The 23873-nt window shown below is 34.4% G+C and overlaps 2 protein-coding genes, 1 long non-coding RNA gene and 1 other non-coding gene across 6 annotated transcripts; 1 reads left to right on the top strand and 3 right to left on the bottom strand.

Annotated features, from left to right (window-relative positions):
- Nucleotides 1–4590: 4590 nt before the first annotated feature.
- Nucleotides 4591–4662, bottom strand: TRNAP-AGG. Its single transcript has one exon. It is a non-coding gene; the product is annotated as a tRNA-Pro (tRNA).
- A 1816-nt stretch (nt 4663–6478) lies between these two features.
- LOC116126254 (non-specific lipid-transfer protein 1-like) lies at nt 6479–7171 on the top strand. The gene is made up of 2 exons (XM_031411953.1): nt 6479–6877; nt 6998–7171. The coding sequence occupies exons 1-2, from the start codon at nt 6544–6546 to the stop codon at nt 7012–7014; spliced, it is 351 nt and encodes a 116-aa protein (XP_031267813.1). The 5' UTR covers nt 6479–6543; the 3' UTR covers nt 7015–7171.
- An 894-nt stretch (nt 7172–8065) lies between these two features.
- On the bottom strand, nt 8066–10108 carry LOC116126253. 3 transcript variants are annotated; one of them, XM_031411951.1, is made up of 6 exons: nt 9785–10108; nt 9430–9508; nt 8920–9092; nt 8542–8599; nt 8391–8446; nt 8066–8286 (listed from the first exon to the last, which is right to left on the bottom strand). In XM_031411951.1, the coding sequence occupies exons 1-5, from the start codon at nt 9899–9901 to the stop codon at nt 8430–8432; spliced, it is 444 nt and encodes a 147-aa protein (XP_031267811.1). In that variant the 5' UTR covers nt 9902–10108; the 3' UTR covers nt 8066–8286; nt 8391–8429. The 3 variants fall into 3 exon arrangements, with proteins under 3 accessions (XP_031267811.1, XP_031267812.1, XP_031267810.1); XM_031411952.1 differs by having other exon boundaries at nt 8066–8283; XM_031411950.1 differs by having other exon boundaries at nt 8066–8446; nt 9785–10107.
- Nucleotides 10109–15715: 5607 nt separating this feature from the next.
- On the bottom strand, nt 15716–16414 carry LOC116126269. Its single transcript, XR_004127452.1, has 2 exons — nt 16136–16414; nt 15716–16035 (listed from the first exon to the last, which is right to left on the bottom strand). It is a non-coding gene; the product is annotated as an uncharacterized LOC116126269 (long non-coding RNA).
- Nucleotides 16415–23873: the final 7459 nt, after the last annotated feature.

The raw sequence follows: 23873 nt of genomic DNA, 5'->3' as shown, positions 1-23873 counted from the left end.
TGCAACAATCAACTCATCAAACCAACCTACAATCAACTCCTTAAACCAACCTGCATTAATCTGCAGTGCAAATCAACTCAATTCAACCATTAAACCTGCAGTTCTACACTAATACTTGCAGCAAATCTGCAGTTCTGCAACAAGCAACTCCTCAAACCAACTGCATTAATTGCAGTGCAAATTAACTGCAACTCAGCCATTAAACCTGCAGTTCTACACTAATACTTGCAGCAAATCTACAGCTCGCAACAATCAATTCCTCAAATCAACCTGCATCATGTAAAACTAATCAAGCAGAAACTTAGAACATGCTAGAAGAAAATTGCAGCCATTGGGATGAACTCATATATGACATGATTGGATCCTGTCATCACCTAGGTGGTGAAATTTTGAAAGGGGAAGGCACCCAAACTGTTTCAATAATCACCAGTTCATGAAAGAGGCTAAAGGACTACAAAGCACCCATACTAGGGGCTCCAAATAGCTAGAATGGTTGACAAGTTCAGTACCAAAACACCAATAAGTACTAAAGATCCAAGAAGGAAAAAAAAACACATAGAAAAAGAAATTATTGAAACAAGAAATATTCCCATTAGATTGTAAAAGCAAGGATACAATTATACATAACAATCATCAAATGCTCACAAACAAAGTCTTTTAAGATACATTTGAATTTGCCTTCATGCTCGAATTTCCCTAGCTTTCCACACTTGAACTTGCCACCATAATGCTGCCCGCCATACCCAAAATTTACCCAGATTATGGATTAGTGCAAACTAGCAAAATTTAATCAAACTAATTTCTCATAAAAGTTCAACATTTACTATCACTAACCTGTCAAGATTCCACCAAAACTTGATAGGATCGGAAGCTAAAACTCCCTTTTGTCTTCTGTTTCAAACAACAAAAAAAAATATATTGTTTTATTTCAATAATGCTAATATAACACCAAATTAATCCATAATTTAATAAAATGGACTATAGAAATATGAAACTTACTTTGTAACTTTTCTTGACTCCATAGAGATTGCGACACCAATCACCACCACAGAGTAGCATTTGCACGGAGCGGAGACAACGATGATCGATAAGTGTCAATAACTCGACTCCCTGCACTGAAAGTTGCCTCTGAAGCGACCGTGGTGATTGGAATAGCAAGTTTTTCACGAGCCATCTTAGATAGAATGCGATAGTTCGTTTGATTTACCTTCCACCACTGTAACGCATCAAATGAGGTATCATCCTCGTCCCATAACAAACATTTCTCCTCTAGATAACGATCTAACTCAGATTTCTCATGTTCATCGTTTCAGTTGTCCTAACAAATTGACGAACGTGAACTAAACGTTTAGGGCGTTGTACATTGTCCCGTTGAACTTGACTGATTTGCACAGGTGGGTTCACTGTTGGCAGATTGAGTTTCTGCTGCATATTCCTCATAAATCTCATACAAGGCAGCTTGCACTTCATCCATTTGGCTTGTGCTTCTTCATTAGGATACTTTGTGGTAGGCAAATTCCAACATCCTCATTTTCATCCTCGGATCCAATACAGCTGCAATTGCCTTACGAAATTGCTCCCCCAATACTTGTCAACTTTCTTTCATCTTTCCCACCATTGACCGAATGAAATCATCATCATCAGAACACTTTTCATCTCAACTCTTTTATGTCACAATTTCTTTGCAAAAATAAGTTAGATGGGGTACTCACTCCCCGATATGACATTAGTTGCCGAGTTGAATGCTTCCAAAATCTCACACACTTTCTTTAGGTTTTCCCAACTTCATCTCTTGGGGCAAAGGTAAAGTTATTATCCAACTGAACTACATTGGAACACATCTCTGTAATCAATTGCAGTTTCAACATCTGATAAGTAGAATTCCACCTCGTTTTGCAATCAAGTATGAGTTTCCGTTTGGGCAACTGTAACATTTGAACATCTCTACAACATAATTGCTCTAGTCTCTGATTGCTTGACATAACAAATACAGTCACGTATGTCTTGAATGATGGGCTTAATCTGAAAGCCCATCCTGAACCATGAGATTCAATATGTGTGCCGCGCATCGCACATGAAACAACTTCCCACCACACAGTAGCTTCTCTTTCTTCCCAATTGTCCTTCAAAATCTTGATTGCCCATCATTACTTGAAGCATTGTCAACCGAGATATCTAACACTTTTTTCAATTCCCCATTCATTAAACACTTATGAATAGCAGCAGCGATCTCAACACCAGGTCGAGGAGCCGGTATATGAACAAAATTGAGCACACGCTCTGCAACTTCCAATCATTATCAATAAAATGTCCAGTGACAACCATGTACTCAAGTTCTGATTAGAAGAATCCATAGATCAGTTGTCAAACTAATCTTGGTAATACCTTAACAAAAAACAACTTCTTCTTTTTGTATCTCATATACAGTTATACAATTTTGTTCAAAGCAGTACGCGTTATATTCTCCCATAGTGGCATACCACATTTTTGCATCATGTTAAAACCCTCTCCTCCACAACTGTAAATGAAGCTCATGCATGAGCACCCGTTTGCAGCTAGTTCCCGCATCAAATTCATATCAAACTTGGCATCTGAAAATGCAAGTGCAGATCGCATTGAGATATCATCCGTTGAACTGGGTGGCCGAAAAAACAACTGTGTTTGCATCTGACTACCTATTCTCTTCAAACATGATTTCAAATGTCTTGCAAACTGAGTTGTGCTCTTGTCTCCGTTATTGCAAGCTTTGCCTTGCAATGATACAACTCTCCCTTGTAGAACCATCCGATAGAACTACCTCTTTAAATTCTTTCCAAACCGTGATGTCTTTGGTCGTTTTTTCCTCTGAAAAGGATTAACTTGCTCTACCTCAGTACGGGGGTAGAGCATCAACACTATCATTGGGTGTGCCTATGGGTGTCGCATCGTCATCCCCAGTTTCAAAGATATCTTCTTCTGGTTGCATTTGTGGTGGAAGGGTATGTTGGATTGGGGGTGAATGACGGATGCTCCATTGGAATAACAAATCCCTCTGCAAAGAGAATAGTAGTCAAAATGCGAAATCAAGTAACTTTGACTTGTTAACTTTTAATACATAGATAATAGAATAACATGGTTACTAATTCAACACATCGTTTTAGCTTGTTCAGTAAAATTTTCTCATGTCTTTGTGTGTGACATAAGAGTACTTTGATGAAATATTTATTTTATTATGTTGATTTTCTTTTTCCAGACCTTGATGAAAGCAGCTTTGTAGATTTTTAAAGTGGGGATAATTTCTGTTCATTTCCATGGCATAGGGAACACAAAATAAAACAAATATTTTACTGAATTTACCTGTTAGATTTTTAAAGTGGGAGATTGATGAAGTTTCAAAGCTAACTACTTAACAGTTAGCCAAGACAACTCGGTCAACAATTAATAATCCTAATACCATCCCTTAAACAAAGTCTCTAAGACTTGTCACTACTTTAGTAGTCAACATTACCAACTATCCTAACATCCTCCCTTGAAACATAACTCTATAACTTTCCACTACTTTATTGGCCATCATTACCGCATTCTATAGTCACATTACCAATCTGCAGAACACTGCACCTTAGTTCAGCTTCTAATTCTTTACTCCATGGCCAAATTTGTTTGCCAATAACAACCTGCAAGACTTCATCACAGATATTGATCTGCATCTACCGGTAAAGAACCAACCAATGATACTCTGCTACTAAAGGAATCTGCCAACTAAACCAATAATATCTACTACTAAAGGAATATGCCTCCAGTAATAACCAGTCGTCAAACTAACAGGTAAATTCAGCAACTTCATCATCCCCCACTTAAAAACTAACAGGTAACATTTTATTTTAGGCAGCAGCTGAACAAACATGTGATATTAGCAATAACTCTTCTCTTAGAGGCATTTCATCAAACAAATAACAACTTCTCTATAGACTTTCAAAAATTAATGCAACTCATATCACCCATCTTCCAATTTCCAATACGCAGCAAAGCAACATAACCTAGAAGAATTTGTAACTAAAGAGAGAGGAAAACAAATTTGTAATCAACTTAAACAATAATGAGACTCACGCAAGAGACAACTTTGTCAAAAAGTAGGAAAATGTACCTTGTGGCAGCAGGGAAGTGAGAAGAAAGACGATGGTGGCCGGTAGTACTAAGCCGTCGCTGATCGTAGTAGTTAATGAAGGCTGGATGAAGGCTGGACATGTGGTTTCTTGCGCTGTGTTTTGGAGGTGAATAGCTGACTCTCTGTTTTTGGCCGAAAAATGACTTGATTTCAGATTTTAGGGGAAATATTAACACAGCTCGATCTCCTGCTCGAATGACGTCTCCAGTTCGCCGACAGCTCGCGAATAGTTCGAGTCGAGCCTGAAAAGCTCGACAGTTTTCACGAGCTTGACGTGAGCTCGAACTCGAGAACTACTCGTTCTCTGCCGAGTCGAGCCCGAGCTCGACACTAGTCGAGTCCGAGTAGCTCACGAGCTACTCGGTTCGACTGCAGTCCTAGGCTTAACTTGTCAGGAATTTATGTGATACAAACTGACTTGTGAAAGAAACAAATACTAAAAAAATTGGGGCATCCGAGAATTGAACTCGGGACCTCTCGCACCCTAAGCGAGAATCATACCACTAGACCAAATGCCCTTTGTATGGTTTACTTCATAATTACAACAGCAAAAAAAGTATAAATGAAAATAAACGCCGTTGCCGGGATCGAACCCGTCACCGCGTACACGGGAAACCTACCACTATACTACAACGACATTTTGTTAAGAAAGATCCCATTAAAATAACAATAACGTTTAAACTTGTAATACTCTACGTATAAAAATATTAAAAACACCCTTGTTAAGTATAAAAGTAAAAACCCTCTATTAATAACGCATATGATACTTTGATTTTGAATACTACATATGCTTGATATTAATGACTCATAAGAGCTTTTATAAAAGGAATGCTTTTCATTAGTGAGACCATTGGAAACTAAATAATGGGCTTTATTATATGGCCCCCTTAGAGATCATGTAACTACAGAGGCCCATAATTTTTAAAAGTATGGTTTTCGTAAATTCAATTTCAACTACTATTCGTGGTTTCATACCACTTACCATTACACTAATAGAGTATATCTGGTGCTTATCCAAATTTTGTTAACTCAGACATCCTCACTATGTCAACATGCTGTCATAAGAAGATCATCAAACTAAAATGAGTCTTAAATAAGGTAATTTATTAAAATTATCAATCACATTAGTGGATGTTAGGCACCTTATTATAAGGTAATTTATTAAAATTATCAATAACATTAGTGGTTATTAGCGAATTATGACGATAACTGTTGGATAAAGAAAAAGTATCACGTAAATAATATGTGATCCAACTTTAATTAGCTAATTTTCAGCCTCTAAATATGGTGAGGTGGTGATCATTTATATAATTTTTATTATTATCATCAATCACATCCATTCAAATATAAACAGGGATACTAAATATATGTATAATATTATTAGAAAGAGAAAAATAACAGTGATGATGAGACATTAAATATTTTGATTTCGATTTCTAAAACTGATAACATTTCCTGTAACCAATAAATGGCTGTCCATGTCTGGAATGTCATTCTACATTTCTAAATCACCCGGTTTGATCCCTGGTAACGGCAATTTTTGGTTTTTGAAGTTTCAATTTTGATTTTAATCTGTTCTTGGATCATCTTGCAACTTTGATGGTTGATTTGCAAGATGGTTGGACTTTCGTGGTGAATCTGCAAGATGATGCTTTAAGAGTTTGGACACGATCAGGATGCTATTCATATTTGTTCTATTGTTAATTATGTTTGTATAGCTTTCATTGTGAATTTGCGAGGTGATCATCGAAGGGTTTGGAGTATTAATGAGGTTGTCTGAGAGTTTCCTTTTATTCACAGACCATTGATAATTGATTTCGAAGCAGTTCTCATCACTTAAGGCAAAAATCCACTGCTCTAGATGTTTTGCAACATATAATTCCTTACATTGATGGAAGAAAAATTTTCCATAGTTGGTCTGCTTTGTCACTCCTCAGTATCATCAGTGGTACCCAGTTAAAAGATATGCCTTCTAGTTTGCTCCAAATCGGCAACACGTTTCCACAAAATGCTAACTTTAGTGGAGAAATTCCCCTGCTTTGTTGTTGTTGTTAATGGAGTTCTAGAGACTGAAGATGAGGTGGCAAGTTGGATATGTATTGAGCTTATCCATTGTAAATGTAATGGCAACATTTGGAAAAATTTTAAAGTTGATCATAAAATATGCGGTTACCAAACTTTTGATTCGACTGAAAAAGTATTACGTAATGCCCTTTCCTATTTTTATATTTGCAAAGTGCTGCAACTATAATATTCTAGTGCAATCTCCATTATCAGTAGTGGGCAATAAGTGCAAGCACTCTTGGAGCTCATGTACTAGTATAAAAACTCTCTAGTAGGCTAGGCTTTTGCATTCTGGGATTGAAGTTTGTAGAGGATTTGTGCTTTTGTGAATCACAATGGCGGCTTCAGTGAAATTCATTTGCTTTCTAGGACTGCTTGCAGTTGTACTCAACATTGCTGGGCTTGATGCGGCTGGAGAATGCGGAAAGTCATCTCCAGATAATGAGGCAATGAAGCTAGCTCCTTGTGCAACAGCAGCGCAAGATGAGAAAGCTCCGGTTTCTGACAGTTGCTGCGCCGAGGTGAAAAGAATAGGCCAGAACCCAAGCTGTCTCTGTGCTGTTATGCTTTCTAATACTGCAAAGGCATCAGGAATTAAGCCCCAAATTGCTATGACCATCCCCAAGCGCTGCAACATTGCAAATCGTCCAGTGGGTTACAAGTGTGGACGTGAGTATATAGAATTCATTATGTCTGTTTTGTTCTTTGCCTTATCACTTGATCCCTGATATCATAATTTTTGGTTTTGCAGCTTACACACTTCTAATATCATAATTTTTGGTTTTGTAGCTTACACACTTCCTTGATGAGATAACAAGTAGAACTGAAGGCCATGGATGGGGCGTTAAAAGTACTTAAATTGTGGAAGCAACTATGTTGCTTTGACTTGTCTTTGTAGCAATAAAGCCTTAAAGTTTGTAATCGCCTTCATATGAATAATAAAATATATTAATTTTTGAGTAATCTTATGGTTTCCCGTATGAATTTTTTGGATTCCCCTTTGATTGTCAGTCGAGAAACCCAGTTGAAGAAGCAAGTTTCGAAATGAATGCGATATTCTCAAATCAACCTTTTAGAAAGTTGATGTGTCAGAATGGTATGGTCCTTGGAGACAATGATACTCATCATGTAACATCAGAATCAGAATCAACTTTGATAAATTGTGGTTGAAGAATCTTTGTCCTCAGACTATATAACGACCAAACTTGACCACACCATTGAAAGCATTGTTCCATCAATATAAGGATAAAGACTGCTTTAATTGGTGGGTCACATTCTAGACAGGGATAACCTCGACCTGAGAATTGAGATCTTAGACTGAGATAAGAATAAGAAAAAGACTGTTTTAGTTGGCTGGACTGCTTGATATTGTGCTTGCTGGGCCACACCCAACTCAACACTTCTTTAACTGTTCATAGGGCTTGGCATCTTCAGGATATCCTAGACATAACGTGTGGACTGGGAAAGTTTTCAGGGATCTTTTTCTGAATGTTTGAAGGTATCTTAGAAATAAATGTTTTAGGAAAAACAGAAACAAAGAATAAACGAGAACTGTAGTGTTTGATCATATTCTGTAGTGTTTGATTCCAATATGATCAAACATTACACCATGCGTTGCCATTAAAATTAGTCACATAAGTATCATTTATTATCAACAGAACCAAGATGAGTAATAGTACCAAAATGGTTCGTATTCAGAGGGATTAAATGCAATAGTAGTGAAGGTAACTCAGATTCCATATAAAGCTTAAACATAAAACAGAGATCTGGAAACCAAACGAGAGTTCAACAACAGATAAAAGATACTTAATATGATCTTATATTCAAAGATCCTACCACTCCACTATCACTTGTAAATGAAGTCTAAACCAAGCATCCTTTACATAAAAAACACCAAGTTCACATCATTTACAATAAAACAGGAAAGTCCATATAACTATCTGGCTATTAAGCAATGTTGCTATACAGCTGGAGGAAGCAATAACGACCAGCTGAGCAACGAACTGAGTGCTATTATCTATCTTCCATGTAATAATATAAGGTAGACTAAACTGCTACTCTATATTCTTATGTACCTGCTAGAAGGCATATAGTCAAAAGTAAGCAATCCAAACCAAATCAATAAAGGTTGATGGCATACAGTCAAGGATCCAAAGTGGTGAATTTCTCAGATGTGTGATACCTTGTTGGTAAGTATGTAAAAGCTTCGGCAAGTTAACTCTTAATAATAGAGAGATCCTGCAAAGAATAGTACATAACAACGGCATCAGTCCAGTGCAAATAAATCAATGATACACCATTCAAAAACTTAATACATGATCACAGTACAATACCTTGCCACCAATTTCCTCTTGAAGCACTCTCCGAATCATCTTCTCCATCTTTTTTTAGCTGATAAAAAATTATAATAAAATCAACATAAACAACATTTTAGCAGATCCAATATGGTACACCTCAAAAACTCTCAATAAGGACATAGCCCTTCTTCTTTCAATCAACCAAACATTACAGATGACCCAATAACTAAAAGCTCCCATTGAGGGTGAAACTACATCTCTGCATTTGGACTTTTCTCTCCTACTTGATTATTTTGTTAAGTATTCTGACCCTAATATTCTGTATATATAACTTACCAAAAAAAGGCAATCAAATAGAAATCGATTTCGTTGTGCAATGATCTATGGATGGTGTAATAGCTAATATGTGCTCACCATAGAGTTAATTCCAGGGGCCTGTGAATTCTGGGGCTGAGAATAGATGTCTTGGCCACCATAATAGATTGATGAACTGAGATGACACGGCTGTACTCTTTGTTCCTGATAAAAGGAACCGTCCTTGTTTGGTGTGCCTTGACTCTCAGTTTCACTACTTTTAGAGGCATTACCTGATTAAAAAAGCAGGGTGGATCAGTAGACCAGTTTCAGACATGATTTCAAGAAATAAAATCCTAGATATTATACTGAAACTGAAAATAATGCCAACAATTTGAGTCCAAATAATCATGTCAAACTCTCTCTTCAGGATTTGGTAAATACTGGAAATTTCAAATAATCAGAGAATGCTAAGCAATTTCAGCATAACTGGCATCAAGTTATCACAACAGAGTCTCTTGCATGGAACAGGATTATCATTTAAATACACTAAATTTGTGTCAAGGATATGTTTTTGTTTTTTCAAACGAAAGTGTCATTGAATAAACAAATAAGAATTGACATGCGTACCAGGAACTCCAGCTTTGTTGTTCCAGGGCTCATGCTTTTTCTCCATTGATTCAGAACGCAGAGACTCCCTTCCTAACACCTAAAATCAACAGCACAAACTTAATCTAAGAATTGCTTCAATACACACGTTAATAAATAAGCGAAAACATCGAAAACTTCTACAACAAGGCAGCATCAACAGGCAACAGAAAACATTGAAATATAAAAATATCCCAAATTCCTTCATTTTTGTATACACTCCATTAAAAGAATAAACTTCCATGATATTCAAATTTGATTCCAAGAAACTAAGAAATCCCAGAAGCATAATTGGATATAAAAACCAATTAATGAAAAGAGCTGAAAAGAACAATACCTTAGAAGGAGGTGAAAAGATGGAGCCAAAAATCCCCGAGGAAGAAGAAGATTCCTTGGAACCAAACAATTCATTGGTTAATGAAGAAGATGAACCAGTTGGCTTTCGTCCTTCCATTTCTCTCTTTCTTTCTAATGAATCTCTCAGCCGCCAAGAAAGAGAGAGATGAAAATAACTAAATTCAAGAATCACCGTCAAAGAAAGAGAAAGGAAGTTGAGAAGGAGAAAAAAAAATTGAATACAAACAAGAAACAGAAAATATAAATTATGAAATAAAAAGGAAAAGACACGTGAAGATCGCGGCTTAGAGAGAAATGAAACCGTCGAACACCGATTTATAAGCCTTTAAAAGGACTATTTCGGAATATAAAATTTAAATTTAAAATAAAATATTTATTTAATACTAATTATCTTAAATATGAAATGAACCTACCACGTTCTTTCGTTGAATCTTTTTCTTTTCCCTGATCTCTCAAATTCTTTTTTCCGTTTCTGTTTCTCGTCCTTCTACCTGTCAGACAAGATAGAAGACACGTGGAACAATCTAGACTTCAAAGTGGGACCTCTCTTAAATCCCCCAACATTTTACTGCCACGAGTACCTAATGGATAATAACAACCTCCAGCCTTTTCCTTAGAGTTCGTTTTTAGAAGTTGAACCCCATTTTTGACTTTTCCCCCCTTCTTTTAAGACTCAAGACTCTCTCTCAACTCCCTTATCTTTTTATCTTGTCGACCAAAAACATGTTCTGTCTTCTTCACTAAACTCTTCCTCTGTTTTATCTTTTTTTAACTCAGATACGTTTTTATTCAATTTTAATTACTAAATTACTAAATAAAATAAATATCTCTGAGTTGTGTTCAGTTAAGTGGGGCCATGACATGAAGAGCGAAAATCTGTGAACTCTGATTCATTGTTTTGGATAAGAGAGATACAGTTAAGCAATAATTAATTTAAAATTAAGATTAATTAGGAGGGTCCATGTTTGGCAATGCCGACATGTCGCAAAGTGATATTTAAATGGGTCCATCATCCACGTGGAATAAGCAGTCATTGCGTTGGTTAGCCACTGTGAGTCGCCGCATGATATTCGTGTGTTTGATTTTCAGCCACGTGGACCGTCCAAAAATTTTCCTCCTTTCGATTGACCATTATGTACTTTTACGCGTTGAAAATACTAGAGATATAAAGATTCTTATAAAATGGTCAATAACGGATCTAAAAATTTTTGTTAGAATGGACTAAAGTAAAAATTAATTATACATTAATACTTTTGTTCATTAATATTTTTGTTAGGGTGAGTTAAAATATATAAACTATACATATTAATATTTAAAAAAAATTTGAGAGCCCACCAAAAAAGGCGGGATCCGCTCCTAAAAATGACGTAACAGCCTCATCACCAGTCTCCACATCACATGCGCTCTCTCTTTAGTCATTTCCTTCTTTTCTTCATCTCTCTCAATCTTCTCTTCGTTTTGCATATCTAAGGAAAAAAAGTTTTTTTTTTTCCTTTGTCGTAGATTTTCTAAATTTTTTCTGGCCACTCTTATCTTCTTTCCCTCCCATCTCTTCCTCCTTTTGTTCTATTTTTTTTTTTTTCCTTATATATTCTTATGGAAAATTCCCTCTCTAAATTTTTTCTACATTCTGTTTCACATTTTCTAAGAAAATTCCATCTCTAAACAAACAATATAATACTAATAAGCAAGTTTGTTCATAACCATATTCAAACTCTTTAATCCTGGAAATACATCCCCTTAGAAACCTAAGAATAGTCCTTGAAATATTAGCAAAGTTTGCTGAAAACTTATGCAAAGTCACTGCATTTGTTAAACTCATAGGAATCTCCCAAGACTCAAAGGAATTATAACCAAGGCTTAATACTTTGCAAAGAAGTTAAACCAGAAAAGAAATCCGGGGGAAATATGAAAAATTGTTGTTATTAAAAAGCATTTCTTAAAGAGAAATTAACCCAACAAGAGCTGGGATAGGCCCACTAGGTTTGTCCTTCATCACCTCAAGTATAGTCAGTGAAGTTAAGTTCGTGAGGTCTGGTGGGAGAGTTCCTTTTAGGCTTTCTTAGAGTCTTACACTGACTAGGCACGCTCAAGCCTATTGGATTATAAGAGGGGGTAATTCTCCCATTCAATAAGGCCTTATTTGGTGAGGAGTCAGGTTCATCTCAAATTCTATCATGGTATCAGAACCCAGGTTTAGTTGAGCTGAGCGCTTAACCAGCGTTGAGGAGTTAGAATTAGTAACTACCTCCATCAACAGATATGACCCAACATATGAGCTTGACCATAAGGGAGAGTATTGGAGTTTCACACCAACTATGCACATTTAAGCCTATTGGATTGGATTATAAGAGAGGGTAATCCTCTCGTTCAATAAAGTCTTATTGGATGAGAAGTTAAATCCACCTTAAATTCTATCAGGCCTAATGAGCCGATTCTCTTTTTCGTCTCTATATTCTACTTTTTATAAGGGAAAATAAAAAAAGAAAAAAGAAATAGAAGAGGAGGAAGAAGAGACAGGAGATAAAGAAGATTGAGGAGATAAAAAATTTTAGAAAATCAACGATAAAGAAATAGTTTTTTATTTTCTTATATCTACAAAATGGAGAGAAGATTGAGGGTGTGAAAGAAAAGAAAGAGAAAAGACTATAGGAAAAGGATAGGTGATACGAAAACTGATGATGTGATAAGTGTCACACCGCTTTGTAAAATTAAAAAAAAAAAAAAAATCTTTGTTACTATCGCATTTCTCTGGATGCGTGAAATGAATGTTTAATTAAATATCGTAATTTAAAATAATTAATGAAGATGAGATATGATTAAATAAAGAAAGATATTTTGAGTTGTCCCATGCAATAATGCATAACAAACGCCCAGGTTAACCAAAACCTAGAATTAAAAGATAAGATCAAATGATATCTGTTTAATATATCATTTTATTGAATCAAATCTGTTATGGGCAGTAGATGACGATATGGTGAGTATTCATTTTACACTTGTTGGATTATAATTAAAATTAAACTTATAAATAATAAATTAGTAGTAGACTTTTTGCATGTGCGTGAAGAAGCAGATCATCTAAATTCCTTGTCGTTTCTTCACGACTTTAAGAATTTGCATTCTAAGCCGATAAACTCGAAATGGGGCCACTTAATTAAATCTAATTAGAAATAATTTTGGCAGATTTGGGAAGAGATGTGGCGATCGAGAATAGCAATCACAAAACGGTAGATCAATCCATGGATAAGACCAAAGAGACAAACACTTAAAGGACGTGTTAATTATATGATAGTTACACCTCATGTGCCTAGTTGCACCAAACTCTTGCTCGTTTCTTAATTCAATCTAACATCAAAATTTCTAGTTAGAGTTAAATACATTTTGGTCCTTAAGGTTTTGGTCTAAGTGACAATAAAGTCCAAATAGTCATACTTAGCTCTAGGGGTGAGCAAATTTTGAGAGTAGAACCAAAACCGACGAGTACCTAGATGCTCGGTTTCCGTTCCTATCTAGAATCGGTTTCAGTTCCAAACTTATTGGAATTGGTACTCTGCGGGTTTGGGTCCACTTCCACCAATTTAGGAATCGGACCCGGACCTAGGAATCAGAATTGGAATCGGACTTGAGGTGGAATCAGCGGGTACTTAGGGTGTATTTATAATTCTTGTAAATAATTGGGGTGTCTTTGTAATTTTTATAAGATATATTTAAAAATATTGTAAACATGAGGGGTGTATAAATTTTGTGTGAACGGTACCCGAACCCAGATCTGACCGAGTCTGGGACCGATTCCAAGGGATTGGGCCAAGTACCTAGATCAACTCACTCATTATTCAAGACTACTTAGCTCCTTGAAAGGTAGCGGCTTTTTAATTTTTTTAAGTACATCTAAAATGTCCCTAAACTTTTCTTATGTAAATGAAATTAAAAATTGATAGCATCATTAAAAAAAATAGACAGTTGCTAACTGTTAGAACAATCCCATTAATTATAAGAAAAAAAAAAAAAATTAACAGATTAAGGGTGTTTTAGACATTTACATTTTTTTTTTCAAAAGGTGATACTGACAGCCAATGACCCAAATGTTACTTTCAGATTCTATAGGACCTTAAGTTACGCAGACCATACCTCAGGGACCAAAATGATTTAACTCTTAAATATAATAATCAAGTTAATAATATTAACGGAGAAATAATAAGGAATTAAGATGCTGTCGACATGAAATCACATCCATTAACTGCAGAGCAGGAATAATCAAAAGAACAGGTGAAGACAAATTTGACTTTAAACTTCTACTTTTTATAATCCAACAAAATAGAACATGAAAGATGATGCAAATTGCGACAAGTTTCAGCCATAACCTTTACTTATCAACATTTCTGTGAATGTTAAAAGTGCCAAAATATGCCGACTCCCATTGTTTTTATTCCAAAAATAGTCATTTGTAATTCCTTAATTGTTTAGGGATAATTTGGGAATTCATTCAATTTGTAAATTTATACTTGAAGAAAAATGGAACCTCTCCATTCCTTTAACAATTTTTTTTTTTTAATTTTGTTTTTATGTAAGATAAAAAAAAGGGGTCAAATTTATATGGAAAAGCAGGAAATTAACAACTCCTGAATATGACACAAAAGGCCCGCAGGCCAATGGGTTATGCCAGCCCAGTTCCTGCCCGAGTCCAACAAAAATTTTATGGTCATAACTCTCAAGGCTTTCAAGTCATGAGTAATGTTATACCCAAAATATCTTCTCACAATTTTTCTCTTAGTTCGTAATTGATTAGTCGTAATTTATCACTTCGGATTTAGGTAAGACCCATTATAAACTGATCAATTGTAAACTGTCATATCGGATTTGTAAGAAGAGGTTATGGGTGTAGCATTTTCTATAAAAAAAATGAAGTCTCGGCTTTGGAGTTGGTGACAGTAACAGGGAATTGGGCAAGAGTTATATTTCATTTTCTCCCAGTGATATCGCTAAAGTATTAAAAAATCTTCTATATAATTATCACAAACCCTTTTAAAAATCATCAAACATTTTGTCACAAAATTATGAAAATCCCTCTTATAAGGAGTATTTAATATTTTCTGAGTTTAATATTAAACTATCTCATAGGACAGGAAAATGAAATAATCCAATTGAAAAAATTAAAATGCTTTTCCTTTAACATTTATTTTCTTGAACAAAGTAGAAGAAAAGAGTAGCTATAGAACTGATGGAACTTTTAGCCACTGGAGTTTTTATCCGTCTAGTAGTTTCAGAGTCCCAGAGATTAGTTGAGATGCGCGTAAATAAATCCAGATACCTCCTGCCAATAAAAAAAAATGATGGAACTTTCAAAGAAAGTAGTCTTTCTGAAACTCAAGATTTCAATAGTTATTTATTTTGGGTGTTAGGGAGAGGTGAAAGCGTTCGATTGACTGATCAACTCAAGCCTCGTAAGTCATTGACATTTAATAATACTAATTAGAATACAAGTTAGGCTTATGATAGGTTAATAATAGTACTAAAGTATAATGAAGCTTCTTTGTAAAAAGTTGCTGGGTGAATGACTGATATTCTGGGTCAATGACTGATATTAATACAAAGGAGTATAAGGTTCCAATCGAGAAGAATAACCATGAAAGTTTCAGCTTAGAAACCAAGTGAACCAGTCTTCATCATCGATTCAAAATAACTAAACCAATATCTTTTAACAAAACTTCTTGAACTTGCAGAAGTTTGTAGCCATCCAAATCTCATACGTAGAAATGGGATTAATTCAAGTTACAAACTGAGTTACTTAAATTACTTCAATAACTGATTATTATTCACTTAATTGGTTTTACTTCAGGGTTTCTAAACATAAAAGCATCTGTCATCTGAACTGAAGTGGAAGCTACACCTTGAACTGAATTTCATGTTATAATTGTAGCTAAGAGATTTGAGTTTTATCATAATTGATGTGGATGTGTACAAACCAGAGAAGCCAAAATAAAAACAGTTTATAACCAACAAGCTAGTCTCTTGAACTGATTTAATTAAACCACTCAATTTCAGTATATATAGATATGTACAAACCATATGCAAAAAGTTTAACTAGCTAGAAACAGTAGTGTCTCTATTGTAACTTCCATGGCAGACATTGAAGCTTTGAACAGGGCTCAGTCCAAGTACTTGAGCATTCATTTCCACTCACATCACAACACTTGCAAGCAATTCCAAGCGTTTCAAATATCTTCGTGTATCCTACAATTCACAGACATACATAACATAAGAAACTATAAAACCAAGAATCACAAATTGAATTGAGATAAATAAGCAAATTAAAGGCCGTAATATTTCTTACTCTGTTGAGGTTGGATGGACAGTGGCCTTGCTTCTGCAACTCTTGGTCTATGGGACATCGAAAAACTCATAATTATCAGAATCAGAAATAGACAAGGCTTAGAAATACCCATGATTCAACAGAGAGCACTTCAGACAAAAGTTTTTATCTTCAAATATTTGAAGGTAAACTAACCCAGATAAGACTAGCACTGGTTTTGAACTTTGGAGTATCAGAAATAAGGTAAGATGATAAGTTATATGAAAACAATAGGCAATTATTTTTAAAAGGGATGGTTTTGGTTGGTTCAAAGAAAAAGTTAATTAACAATTAATTAATCAAGAAGGGTGGTGGCTGTTTCTGTTTGAATTCGTGCAAATTAGATTCAAGTGATTAATGAGTTTCTAGAACTAATTGAAATGGACGTGCCACACGTTTCCAAGTTACTTACGTTTCTATGGTGAAGAAATTCAGAGGAAGCTTCACGGGGACCTACCCTGTTTGTCTCTTTATAAACCATGAAAGAAAATAATACATGGGATGTCTTACTCTTGGCTTTATTGGATTTGATTTTAGGGGAGTTTCACACTTTGAGTTTGATATTTATTGTGCCATCTGACACACTATGAAATCAGTATTTTGTGCACTAGAAATTGCTCCATGTAGGTTCAAGACTTTTTTGAGTCATATATTCTGTCTTTATGTATCTGGCGTCTAGTGTTGAAATTTTGCAATAACTATTTACCCTTTTTCTCTTTTTCTTGCGCTGTAAATGCTCAAGAAATTACCTATCACCATGACCATAAATTTGTCAAACGTTAAAGAACTGTGTGTTGACTTCAACTTATGCATTAAAATATTTCAAGGAAACTGTAGAATGCAACTCTTTTTGGGTTTTTCTTGCTGTTTAGGTGATGAGAAACAATTTGTGTATGACTGTTACTCATTCAAATTTTAAAAATGGATTAATATGAGGGGAAGATTAAAAAGAGGAGCCGCAATTGTTGATTATTTCTTTCACTATACAATTAACTACTACTACTCTCTCTGGATAATTGAAACAGATTTAAAAAATGTATAAAACAATTAGTAAATGTTAACAGTTGTTTTGGTGGTTGAACGGTCCGACCAAATCAAGAACAAAGGATCTTCTAAGTCTTGTCTTATTTATATTTTTTAATTTCTTCCCTTCTCGTCGCAGTAGTTTCATGTAAACTAAAATTTCAAAGGATCTTCTAAGTCTTATTTGTGTTATTATATCTTCAGCTAGAGGTGGCGATGGGTATTGTCGTGTTTAAAAATTTAAGGTCCATCATACCATGGGTCATGCCGTACTTAGACCCATACAGTTTTGTGCCTTGTCATGCCATACCGGCTCATGAAATTTGAAGGCCCATGGCATGGCCCGTTATATATCATACTATGCCTTGGGCCTTGCCATGGGCCGACCTATGTGCTTTGTAAAAATATTTTATTTTAATATTTATAAATTATGGTAATTTTGATTTATTATTAATAATTATTATAAAAATATTTTATATTTTATATGTTATATTTAGTGATATTTTGTATTTATATTAATTAAAAATATATAATCACTATGAAATATAATAAAATAATAAGACATTGAAATATTAATTGAATTTCAACACCTTTTTATTACTTATAAGTTAAAATTATAAATTACAGATACAAACTTAGAAATTAAGATTGAAAATTAGTATACATCTTCATTAACATGATTTTGAAGCTTGAAATCTGCCGTTACTAAATCTTTCATACACATAATGGCTTCAATAACACGATTTTAAGTTTAAAATAGTCGTTACCCCCCCTCCCCTCCCGTGCAAGGGGGGTAACAGTTATTTTAAAATAGTCGTTACCCCTTTGCAGAGGGGGGTAACGATTATTTTAAAAAATAGTTATTAATTTTATTTTTTTATTTTTTTCGTGTTGTGCTAGCTCATGAGTTTTTTTTAAGACCTACGGCATGGCTCGCATGTTTTTATGTTGTGTCATGCCGTGTTTTTTTTCCTGCCATGTTTTTTTCGTGCTGGACCGTGCTGTGCCATGGCCCGGTACAGCCCAGCGCCGGCTCCTCCGGCACTAATTTCATGCAAAAAAAGGAAACAGACAAACAAAAATCGTGGGCGGCAGGATAGAACTTGCGCGTGCAGAGCCCACATGATTTCTAGGCATGCCCGTTAGCCAATTATATTTACGTTAAACAATTTTGACTTTTTTTTACTCTAATTAATTTTGCACCTGTTTAGAGCCGGAATGGAAATTATAGATTATCTTCAAAGTTTTTGCTCCCGAATTTGTATTCTAAGCCGATAAACTCGAAATGGGGCCACTTAATTAAATCTAATTAGAAATAATTTTGGCAGATTTGGGAAGAGATGTGGCGATCGAGAGTAGCAATCACAAAACGGTAGATCAATCCATGGATAAGACCAAAGACAAACTAATTATATGATAGTTAACACCCATGTGCCTAGTTGCACCAAACTCTCGTTCGTTTTTAATTCATCACATCAAAATTTATAGTTAGAGTTAAATACTTTGGTCCTTAAGGTTTTGGTCTAAGTTACAATAAAGTCCAAATAGTCATACTTAGCTCAGTGGTGAGCAAATTTTAGGGTAATACCAAAACCGACGAGTACCTGGAGGGTCGTTCCGGCTCTTATCTAGAATCGACCTGTGGGGTCGGTTTCAATCAAACTGGTTGAAACGGTACTATGCTGTTTGGGTCCATTCCCAATTTAGGAACCAAACCGGACCTAGGAATCAGGATCGGAATCGGACTTGAGTGGAATCAGCGGTACTTGGGGTGTATTTGTAATTCTTGTAAATAGTTGGGTGTCTTTGTAATTTTATAAGGTATATTTGAAAATATTGTAAACATGAGGGGTGTATAAATTTTGTGTGAACACCCTGAACCCAGATCGACCGAGTCGGACCGTTCCAAGGGATTGGGCCAGTGCTAGACCACTCACTCATTATTCAAGACTAATTAGCTCCTTGAAGGTAGTGACTTTTTAATTTTTTAAGTAATCTAAAATGTCCCTAATCTTTTCTATGTAAATGAAATTAAATGATAGCTTATTAAAAAAAATAGACAGTTCTTACTGTTAGAACAATCCCATTAATTTAAGAAATAAAAAAAATTAAGATTAAGGGTGTTTTAGACATTTACATTTTTTTTTTTTTTTTCAAAAAGTGATACTGACAGCCATGCCATTGCCAGACCCAATGTTACTTTCAGATTCTATAGGACCTTAAGTTATCAGACTATACCTCAGGCACCAAAATGATTTAAGTCTTAAATATAATAATCAAGTTATAATATTAATGGAGAAATATAAGGAATTAGATGCTGTCGACATGAAATCACATTCATTAATGCAGAGCAGGACTAATCAAAATTCAAAAGAACAGGTGAAGACAAATTTGACTTTAACTTCTACTTTTTATAATCCAACAAAATAGAACATGAAAGATGATGCAATTGCGACAAGTTTCAGCCATAACCTTTACTTATCAACATTTCTGTGAATGTTAAAAGTGCCAAAAATGCCGACTTCCATTGTTTTTATTCCAAAATAGTCATTTGTATTTCCTTAATTGTTTAGGGATATTGGGATTCATTCAATTTGCAAATTTATACTTGAAGAAAAATGGAACCTCCCTTCCTTTAACATTTTTTTTTTTAATTTTGTTTTTATGTAAGATAAAAAAAAAGGGTCAAATTTATATGGAAAAGCAGGAAATTATACTCCTGAATATGACACAAAAGGTCCGCAGCCAATGGGTTATGCCAGCCCAGTTCCTGCCCGAGTCCAACAAAAATTTATGGTCACAACTCTCAAGGCTTTCAATCATGAGTAATGTATACTAAATCTCCTCACAATTTTTCTCATAATTCTTATAATGGTCGTAATATTTATCACCTAAGATTTGATAAGACCCATTACGAGCTGACTATTATAACTGTCATGTCGGATTTAAGAGGAAGTTTGTAAGTGTAGCATTTTCTATAAAAAAAACAAAGTCTGTGCTTTGGAGTTGGTACAGTAACAGGGAACTGGGCAAGGGTTATATTTCATTTTCTGCAGTGATATCGCTAAATTATTAAAAAATCTTCTATATAATTATCACAAACCCTTTTAAAATTATCAACCATTTTGTCACAAAATTATGAAATCCCTCTTATAAGGAGTATTTAATATTTCTGAGTTTAATATTAAACTATCTCAGGACAGAAAAATGAAATAAATCCAATTGAAAAAATAAATGCTTTTCCTTTAACATTTATTTTCTTGAACAAAGTAGAAGAAAAGAATAGCTATAGAAATGATGGAACTTTTAGCTACCAGAGTTTTTATCCGTCCAGTAGTTTCAGAGTCCCAGGGTTAGTTAGATGCGCATAAACAAATCAGATACCTCCGTCAAAAAAAAAAGAAATGATGAACTTTCAAAGAAAGTAGACTTTCTGAAACTCAAGATTTCAATAGTTATTTATTTTGGTGTTAGGAGAGGTGAAAGCGTTTGATTGACTGATCAACTCAAGCCTCTAAGTCATTGACATTTAATAATACTAATTAAGATACAAAAGGCTTGATGAGGTTAATTTTCATAAGGCTACTACTAAATTATAACGAAGCTTCTTTGTAAAAAGTTGCTGGGTCAATGACTGATATTAATACAAAGGAGTATAAGGTTCCAATCGAGAAGAATAACCATGAAAGTTTCAGCTTAGAAACCAAGTGAACCAGTCTTCATCATCGATCAAAATAACTAAACCAATATCTTTTAACAAAACTTCTTGAACTTGCAGAAGTTTTAGCCATCAAATCTCATACGTAGAAATGGGATTAATTCAAGTTACAAACTGAGTTACTTAAATTACTTCAATAACTGATTATTATTCACTTAATTGGTTTTACTTCAGGGTTTCTAAACATAAAAGCATCTGTCATCTGAACTGAAGTGGAAGCTACACCTTAACTGAATTTCATGTTTAATTGTAGCTAAGAGATTGAGTTTTATCAAATTGATGTGGATGTGTACAAACCGAGAAGCCAAATAAAAACAGTTTATCCAACAAGCTAGTCTCTTGAACTGATTTAATTAAACCACTCAATTTCAGTATTATAGATATGTACAAACCATATGCAAAAAGTTTAACTAGCTAGAAACAGTAGTGTCTCTATTGTACTTCCATGGCAGACATTGAAGACAAGATAGAAGACACGTGGAACAATCTAGACTTCAAAGTGGGACCTCTCTTAAATCCGCCAACATTTTACTGCCACGAGTACCTAATGGATAATAACAACCTCCAGCCTTTTCCTTAGAGTTAGTTTTTAGAAGTTGAACCCCATTTTTGACTTTTCCCGTCTTCTTTTAAGACTCAAGACTCTCTCTCAACTCCCTTATCTTTTTATCTTGTCGGACCAAAATCATGTTCTGTCTTCTTCACCTCAACTCTTCCTCTGTTTTATCTTTTTTTAACTCAGATACGTTTTTATTCAATTTTAATTACTAAATTACTAAATAAAATAAATATCTCTGAGTTGTGTTCAGTTAAGTGGGGCCATGACATGAAGAGCGAAAATCTGTGAACTCTGATTCATTGTATTGGATAAGAGAGTTACAGTTAAGCAATAATTAATTTAAAATTAACATTAATTAGGAGGGTCCATGTTTGGCAATGCCGACAAGTCGCAAAGTGATTTTTAAATGGGTCCATCATCCACGTGGAAGAAGCAGTCATTGCGTTGGTTAGCCACCGTGAGTCGTCGCATGATATTCGTGTGTTTGATTTTCAGCCACGTGGACAGTCCAAAAATTTTTCACCTTTCGATTGACCAGTCGATACTTTTACGTATTTAAAATGCTAGAGATAAAAAGACTCTTATAAGGTGACAGATGACGTAACAGTCTTATCACCAATTTTTACATCACATACACTTCTCTTTCTTTTCCTTCCCTTCTTCATTTCTCTCAATCTGCCCTTTGTTGGGTAGATCTAAAAAAATAAAATCTATTGGATATTTTTATTCATATTTTCAACCAGATTTTAAAGATAGCGTTTAGTTGAATATTTGTATAATAGAATCTTGAGAATATTATCTCGACACTTCCTAACCTTTTTATGACTGTTTGAAGATAGTTACAGGCCTATTTGTGAGTTGACTTTTCTTTATTCACTACTTCCTCCACTTTTCTTCTTTCTTCTTTCATGCTTCTTCACGTCACATGTTCACTAATATTATATTAATAAATCACTTATAAAAAAAATATATTAATCAAATATTCAACACGAGTATGAAGTCAAAATACTCTACCAAACATATATTCTATAAATCTTATTTTCGTAATCATAACCCTACTTAACCATCCAATATTATTCTCAAAATCTTATCCAAAATAATGAACCAAACGCACTCCTAATTTTTATTGATTTTCTAAAAAAAATTCTGGCCACTCTTATCTCCTTTATCTTCTTTTTCTCATGTCTCTTCTTCCTGTTGTTTTATTTCTTTTTCTTTATATTTTCTTATGGAAAATTCCTTCTCTAAATTTTTTCTATATTCTGCTTCACATTTTCTCAGAAAATTCCATCTCTAAACAAACGATATAATACTAGTAAGCAAGTTTGTTCATAATCATATTCAAACTCTTTAATCCTGGAAATACATCCTCCCAGAAACCTAGGAATAGTCCCTGAAATATTAGCAAAGTTTGCTGAAAACTTCTGCAAAGTCGTTACATTTGTTAAACTCGCAAGAATCTCCCAAGACTCAAAGGAATTATAATCAAGGCTTAATACTTTGCAAAGAAGTTAAACCAGAAAAGAAATCCGGGGGAAATATGAAAAATTGTTGTTATTAAAAAACACTTCTTGAAGAGAAATCAACCCAACAAGAGTTGGGATAGGCCCACTAGGTTTGTCCTTCATCACCTCAAGTATAGTTAGTGAAGTTAAGTTCCTAAGGTCCGGTGGGAGAGTTCCTTTCAGGCCTAGTGAACTGATTTGGATCTTGGTGATCCGATTCTCTCTTCCGTCTCTACACTCGACTTTTTTGAAATTTTCATGAGAAAATATAAGGGAAAATAAAAAAAGGAAAAAGAAATAGAAGAAGAGGAAGAAGAGACGGGAGATAAAGAAGATAGAGGAGATCAAAAATTTTAGAAAAACAATAGGTTTTTATTTTCTTATATCCACAAAATGGAGAGAAGATTGAGGGAGAGAAAGAAGAGAAGGAAAAAAAAGAAAAGAAAAAAGACTAAAGAAAGAGGGTAGGTGATGTGGAAACTGATGATATGATAATTGTCATATCACTTTGTATAAAGAGTTTAAGAATCTTTGTTGCTCTAGCATTTCTCTTTATAGGTATTTGTTTAATTAAATATCGTAATTTAAAATAATTAATGAAGATGAAATATGATTAATTAAAGAAAGATATTTTGAGTTGTCCCATGCAATAATGCATAACAAACGCCCAGGTTAACCAAAACCTAGAATTATAAGATAAGAGCAAATGGTATCTGTTTAATATATCATTTTATTGAATCAAATCTGTTATGGGCAATAGATGAAGATATGGTAACTATTCATTTTACACTTGTTGGATTATAATTAAAATTAAACTTATAAATTAAATGAAGACTTTTTGCATGTGCGTGAAGAAGCAGATCATCTAAATTCCTTGTCGTTTCTTCACGACTTTAAGAATTTGTATTCTAAGCC

This window comes from Pistacia vera, unplaced genomic scaffold, assembly GCF_008641045.1.
Source record: "Pistacia vera cultivar Batoury unplaced genomic scaffold, PisVer_v2 Contig178, whole genome shotgun sequence".
Lineage (NCBI taxonomy): Eukaryota > Viridiplantae > Streptophyta > Magnoliopsida > Sapindales > Anacardiaceae > Pistacia > Pistacia vera.
This window is presented reverse-complemented; position numbering and strand designations above follow the sequence as displayed.

What these genes read in the sequence shown, in the direction of transcription:
- LOC116126254 (XM_031411953.1), top strand. Translation starts at nt 6,544, where the DNA reads ATGGCGGCTTCAGTGAAATTCATTTGCTTTCTAGGACTGCTTGCAGTT.
- LOC116126253 (XM_031411951.1), bottom strand. Translation starts at nt 9,901, where the DNA reads ATGGAAGGACGAAAGCCAACTGGTTCATCTTCTTCATTAACCAATGAA. An exon ending in CAACAAAGCTGGAGTTCCTG is followed by an intron (nt 9,093 to 9,429) that starts GTACGCATGTCA and finishes TTTTTTAATCAG; the next exon opens with GTAATGCCTCTAAAAGTAGT. An exon ending in CCCCTGGAATTAACTCTATG is followed by an intron (nt 8,600 to 8,919) that starts GTGAGCACATAT and finishes ATTTTTTATCAG; the next exon opens with CTAAAAAAAGATGGAGAAGA.